The 7,124-nt window shown below is 39.3% G+C and overlaps 1 protein-coding gene across 1 annotated transcript in view; it reads left to right on the top strand.

The window, feature by feature from the left end:
* LOC126470911 (lisH domain-containing protein ARMC9-like) overlaps positions 1 to 7,124 on the top strand; it is a 198,052-nt gene that overhangs the window by 175,805 nt on the left and 15,123 nt on the right. Inside the window, exon 17 of the mRNA XM_050098942.1 lies at positions 2,780 to 2,828. Coding sequence (XP_049954899.1) covers positions 2,780 to 2,828 — 49 coding nt within the window. The remainder of the gene's footprint in view (positions 1 to 2,779; positions 2,829 to 7,124) is intronic.

Here is a 7,124-nt window from a genome sequence, read left to right on the forward strand (position 1 = left end):
TCTCCCTGTTTCTTGCATCTCTCTGTGGTGTTCTTGTCCTGTTTTGTCCATTGTAGTGTTTGTTGCCCTCCTGTCATTCTTCTGGTTCTTCCTTTCTCCTGTTATTGTGCCATATGTCTTCTTTGTTTTCTTTTTTCCCTTTGGTAATTGTTCTACTAGGAACAAGTGACCGATGACCTTGTGGTTTGGTCCCCCCCACCCCCTTTTTAAACCAACCAACCATAAAACCATAACACGTTCTAATGATTTCATTACATTCTGAATTATTGGTGTGTTTGTGTAAGGTTTAACTTTTCTTTTTCTTTTGTCAATACGAATTCATAGCAGTACCTGCATTTACATACCTGAGAGCTAAAGCAGTATGAGTGTAATTTCCACAATTGTAACATAAGGCCATATTTTCAATATGCAAACACAGATTTATTTGTGAAAGAAGGGCAGCAGTCCTGCTTCACCTCATGGTTAATTTAGGTGTTCTTAATAGGGTGCATGTCCATTTAACACTGCCTAAGTTGGTCATGAGCTGGAATTGCCTCCCATCTTCCATGAATGAAGCAGTGTCTTAGTGTCACAAACACAGTCTTACAACGAAACTGTGGAAATTGGATGTATGTGCCTTTACCTCTTAGATGTGGTACTAAGGTCAAATGATTCAAACATTTTCATTATTACCAAAGGAAATCTTTCCATAGTTAACCACTTTTTGCATGTACTGAAAATGATGATGCTGCATTCTTCAGTAAGTCTTCCTATATTTTAGTTTTCACTGATTGCATAATGTTTATTCAGTCATTTTTAGGCTCCAGTTCTTTTTCTAATAGTCTAGAAAACCACTATCCAACACTTATTCATATTTTTGTTTGCCAATTAATATTTCATCACTCATAATTTCCCATCACTCTCTGTGTATTGCAGCATTATGTACTGTTGGTGTGACATCAGTGAGCTAAACACTTGATACATTTTTGCACTATTAATTTTAACATTCACATTACCAAGCAAAGCTGCAAGTATGAGTCACAAATGAGCATTTTGACTAGTAATTAAGATCTTTTAGAAAACCTTCATGATTACAACAAGTAAAAGCTCTTTTCAATGATGTGTAGATGCACAGTTTAATAATTTCCATCTGTGATAACTCACAGAAACTTTAGTTGTTTCAAAGGAATACATTTACCATATTAGGTTTGATTTCTGTTATGTAGTCACTCTGCACCACACAAAACTATGTCCCTAAGTACAACATATTATTTGAAAACATCAAATCCTAGTGGTACATGTTTGTCTGTTGTAAAACAAATATTCATTTACATACAGAACTTAAATATTTTTAGGTTATCATTTAGAAGAAACTTCTATTTTTCTCTGTTTGTTGCATTAAAACTGTATATTTTTGTTTATCAGTTGAGCCATCGACAATATATGCAAAAGAGGCTCTTTATCTCATCCTAGAGTTTGCGCGACCTGGCCATCCTTTTTAATCTTTCTCAAACTATCCCTCTCTCCTCTACAAAGAAGAAACTGTTAATTCTGAGAGCTTGGATAGGTTATATACTTTAATATATATGTATCAGCAGTAAGGAAAGTTCTGGCCAGCAATTCCATCTCATAATTTTATATTATTCTTGAGTCAATGTTCCTTTTGATATAATTGAACAATTGTCTTTTTTTACAGCCCTCCCATTATGCTAGTGGCTAATTATTTGTCCCTATGAACATGAACATATTTAAAAGAAGTTATAGGATAAGTTAGAATAGTAAATACTTGTTCCTTTGACTGCGAGTGTGACGAAGGATGTACTCAAAAATGATATTGACAAGGGTGACATAAGTCTGGAGAGTTAGCCAATTTTGGTGTCTAAAATGAAATTCTGTAATGTAACTTATGAGAGATTAAATGTGGATGCTGGACTATGAGTCAAACTTGGACCTTCACTTTGTTTTAAGATTATGGGAGAGGTAATGTCAGATTGAAGCTTTAATTTGCTCATTTATGTTTGCTTGGGTACATTAGTTGGTACAGCCTTCCAATGGAGAGTAATGGTCCAAATTTGATGACCTGACTGGCATGTCATTTAATATGTCAGGAAGTTCCAAGCTTTGATCTATTTCTTGGCTAGTTTTTCACAGCAGCAGAGATACAATTTTGACTCCCACCTCAGAGGGAGACTACAAAACACATAACATAAAAGAATTTCTCAAAAGATCTATAATTCTTGAAGTAATCACACACATTTCTTTACACTGAAATTAGTTATGTTAATGTAAATAAGAGGTACTCCCTGAAAAAATTGTATTACGTGAGGAACAGAAAACATGTCATAAAAATGTATGTTAAGCTGAAACAAGACAAGCAGCACGAAAAAGAAAAGACACGAATGAATTCCATTTGTTCTTATTTTCTGAATTTCAGGCCGATGAAATAAATATATTCGGTAGTCAGAAATACCATACAAGCAGTGTTATGTTATTGAATTTTATGGTCATATATATGACAGATCGTTGTGGGATTACTTCCAGGTGGCTTGTACCAGAATTAGTTCGTATCTGTACAACTACATAGGGCCCAAATGGTGTTGTTCCATTAATGATGATACTGTACAACAGTTTCTTGAGTTTCAGAGCTGTGTGGGGTTAATCAGTGTTCTCTGTGTGTGGCGTACCTTTAATGAACTGATACTTCAGTGTTATCTGGCGACACTCTAAGATGCTGTCTAAAGTTTGCATTTTTGACAGGTAGTAGTTACCTTAAAAATAAACATATCTGTTTATGTTTCAGTACAAGGAACAACAGCAGCAGAAGATTGTTCATCTGTCTGTGAAGAACGGTAAGTTAGAAATCATGTCATAATTTAGTTGTATCTTGAAACACTGTCATGAAATCTATTTAATGTGAAAGTAAAATTTCTTCAGATTGCACTTTTACTCTATTGGTTGTTACAGTCAGTGATGTTAGTGTAAGTATTCACATTATTTCACAGGTTATGGCAGTCATGTGAAAAACAATGATTTCTTGAAAAGTAAAGATGCAAGTCCTCCTTTGCGTGTGTGACATGCCAGATCAGCTTATATCAATTGTGCCACTTTTGGTATTGGTGATGAAAAGTATGTCCAGAGTTACCCTGCCATTTTGAAATCCTACTAAGTAAAGAGTGCATCCTATAATTAGTTTTTTGCACACAAAAGTGGAAACAACTGATGAAACATGCTTAACGCTAGCCCTTCACCCAAGGAAGTTAATGATAACTGTTTAACTATGTGCTGTAATTATTATCCAGTATTCGTTACTTTTTAAAAAGTGAAAAAAAAGAATGCTGAAAAATATTGCCTTCTTTTGAGTGAAATATCTAAAAAGAAAAAAATACAAGAAACCTAAATTGCTTGACACAAATGTAAGAAAAGTATGTGGACAGAATATTGGTAAATTCGATAGTGTCAAGCTGTGAAAAGTATTCCAGCCATTGATAGTGGAGGTAATGAAATCAACATTGTCAAATATATATTGACAACATGCTACACTTGGAACAGGCTCTTTGGTATGATAGAAGTTGATAGCTCCAGCTGTTGAGATTTTTTACATAAGAGTTCTTTTAACAACTGCAAGTAAATATTCCCTTAATAAACTGAAAATAGCTCTGCTATATAAACACAAGATCAGTGAAGTTATTTTGTCTATTCACAAGAGAGAAATGGACAGGAAATTCCAGGGAAGTATAGTCTGTATAAACTGGAAAGCAAGCTGCACTCATGGTGTGGGAAGTTGCCTTTCCTGGAAGAATGCCACAGCTGCCATACAGATGATTAAGAACCAGTTTCCCCTCTAGCATTGTAGAACAACATGCAGAAATTTACATATATTCTGTCCAAATGTGTTCCTCGTGTTAATATTAGTAATTCAGATCTGTATTTAATGTAATGTTAATGCACTTTGTGGAATAAATACCCTCATGCATGTCTGCACACTGTGTCATCAGTGATTCATAAGGCGGGCAGCAGAAGGGTCAGTTTAACTTTGTGAAACACCCTGTAGTTGCTTTTTGTGATGTAGTGCAGTAGGGAGAATGGGGAATTGTCTGCATGCTCTTCATTTTGCAAACCTACAAAGGAAGGAAAACATACCACAATTTAGCGGCTTACATACCCTTGTGTTTCTACTCTCCAACATTTCACGCTGTTACACCCCCAGAACACAATTTATCCCTTAATGTGCTTTTACTGCACTTACATGTGGTACAGCCTTTTAATATTTGTTCTTAACCAAAGCTACTTAACAATATACATTAATTGTATACCATTAAAACACAATTTTTAATAATCTGCAATTTTTCTATCCCCTGCAATAAGGAAACTATTAGTCCTAATGAAAAACTGAATAAGACCTTTTTTGTAGGAAATTTAGTGTAATTTAATTTTGCACTGGCAAGCATTTTTGCTAGAAGCCATGGTTTTTGAATTACTCAAGAAAAACACGACAAAATGACCTTTAAACTCCTACCCACCTTCACACTCACAGCCCAATGATCAGAATTTTTAGTGTGTTATTCATTACACTGTCCCTACGACTGTAAAAAAATGTGTGACTACATGTATTTTGTGCCTAATTTTCCTTTGTTGATTGGGCTAAGGAGTGAACACAACTTTTTGTTTTATTTTACTAGGGAATTCCCCACTCAGAGTGGATAATGATACCTGTAGGAAACCTCATTTGTGACCCAATGAAATGCCCACCAAGATGAGGCTATTAAAATCTTAATGATCAACTACCAAAACATTTGCAACAAACTCTCACAGTTTGAAATTCTCCTAAAAAGCAGTGAAGCTCACTTAATACTAGTGACAACAAGTTTGCTAAAACCTCAAATTGAAAGTCTTCAGATTTTTAGAGTGAATCTAATAAGTGAATATCTGAAGGATAGACTAATAAGAAATTGGAGTGATGTATTTGTTTGTTTAAACAGTAAGCTCAAGTCTGCTCATAACTGGTATCAGTTACCATGGGGCAGTTGTAACAACAATGGTTACATAAGTACAAAGGCCAAGGAAAACAAGTAGAAATATAGGAGACAACTCCCTGAAAGACAGGAGTGTTGCATTGTTGATTTGTACAGAAGCAAAAGGTACAGAGCTTGGCTAGCTCTTGGAATGAATTTCCTTTTTCAAGCTTGTAGGAAACACACACACACACACACACACACACACACACACACACACACACACACCTGTCTCCCTACATTATGCTCAGTGGACAGCTAGCTCTTTCCTGTCCCACAGTGGGTTTACTGGGGTGAGGTACGGGTGTGGGGATGGATGGTATGTGGTATGAGGAGAGGCAGGAGACAGGGAGGAGGTTGAGGCGAAGTGTCTAGCGATGCATGGCAGAGTGGGGAGCCATCTGTGGGCTAGCTAGGGGTGTAGGTAGAAGGGGCAGGGGGTTGGCGGCACGTGGCAGATGGCTGGGCACTCAGTTCATAGGCGAGGGCATGAGATAACAGCACACAACTAAGTGATGTGGTGGCACAAACTGGACGGGGGTACTGGGCAGGTGATGGTGTACACACACACATGCACGCGCACTGGGTGGGGACAGTGAGTTACCTTAGATTTAGGACAAGAATGTTATGGGAGTGAAGGATGCGCTGTAAGGATAGCTCCTATCTGCACAGCTTAGAAAAGCTGGTGGTGGTGTTGGTGGGGAGGATCCAGATGGCACAGGTTGTGAAGCAGCCACACACACACACACACACACACACACACACACACACACACACGCACACACTCACACACACACAGACACGCATGCACAAATTAATGGGTGGGGGGAGTGCAGCAACATACCTCATGTTTAGGACTGGACTGTTACAGGAATGAAGGATGTGCTGTAAGAATAGCTCTAATCTGCACAGCTCAGAAAAGCTGGTGGTGGTGGTGGTGGTGGTGGTGGTGGGGAGGATCCAGATGGCACGGGTTGTGAAGCAACCATTGAAATATCACATGTCATGCTCTGCTGCATATTGTGCCACTGGGTGGTCCACCATGTTTTTAGCAACAGTTTGGTGGTGGCCATCCATTCTAGTTGACAGCTGGTTGGTTGTCATACCAATGTAAAACACTGTGCAGTGGTTGCAACAACACTGGTATATAACATGGCTGTTTTTGCAGGTGGTCCAGCCTCTGAAGGGGTAGGATAAGCCTGTGACTGGACTGGAGCAGGTGGTGCTGGGTAGGTGGATTGGTCAGGCCTTGCATCTGGGTCTTCCATGGGGGTATGTTCCCTGTGGTAGGGGCTTGGGGGTAAGAGTGGCATAGGGGTGAACTAGCATGTTGTGGTGGTTCTGTGGTTGGTGCTACACCACTTTCAAAGGTGTTGGAAGCATCTTGGGTAGGATGTCCATCATTTCAGGGCAGGATGATAGATAACCAAAGCCCTGATGAAGGATGTGATTCAGTTGTTCCAGTCTGGGATGGTACTGGGTGTCAAGGGCGGGGGGGGGGGGGGGGGGGGCCTTCTTTGTGGTTGGTTCTTTGGATAGATGTGAGGATCAGTTGTGTGTGAGGATATAGCATGGGAAATCTGTTTGTGAATTAGGTCTGAAGGCTATTGCCTGTCATCAAAGGCCTTTGTGAGGCCTTCAGCACAATGGGCTAAGAAGTTCTCATCACTGCAGATGTGCCTACCATGGGTGGACAGGCTGTATAGGAGGAATTTTTTGGTGTAGAACATGTGGCAGCTGTCAAAGTGCAGGTACTGTTGGTGATTGGTGGGTTTGATGTGGACTGAGGTGTAGATAGAACTTATCTGAGAGGAGCAGATTGACATCTAGGAAGGTGGCATGATGGGTGGAGGGGGGGCCCGCTGAAGTGGATGGGAGAAAAGGTGTTGACATTGTAGATGAATGAGGTGTCATCACTAAACCTGAACCAGATGAGGGGGTTGTGGTTTTGGGAAGCTAAGAATGTTTCCTTTAGGTGACCCATGAAGAAGTTAGGTTAGCATATGAGGGTACCGTGCGGCAGCCTATACCTGTGCCAAGAATTTTTTTGTGTGACTTCCCTAGAAAGGTGAAGTAATTTTACGGGTTAGGATGTAGTTCATTAGGTATACAAGGAATGAAGTGGTGGGTTTG

This window comes from Schistocerca serialis, chromosome 3 (genome assembly GCF_023864345.2).
Source record: "Schistocerca serialis cubense isolate TAMUIC-IGC-003099 chromosome 3, iqSchSeri2.2, whole genome shotgun sequence".
Taxonomy (NCBI): Eukaryota; Metazoa; Arthropoda; class Insecta; order Orthoptera; family Acrididae; genus Schistocerca; species Schistocerca serialis.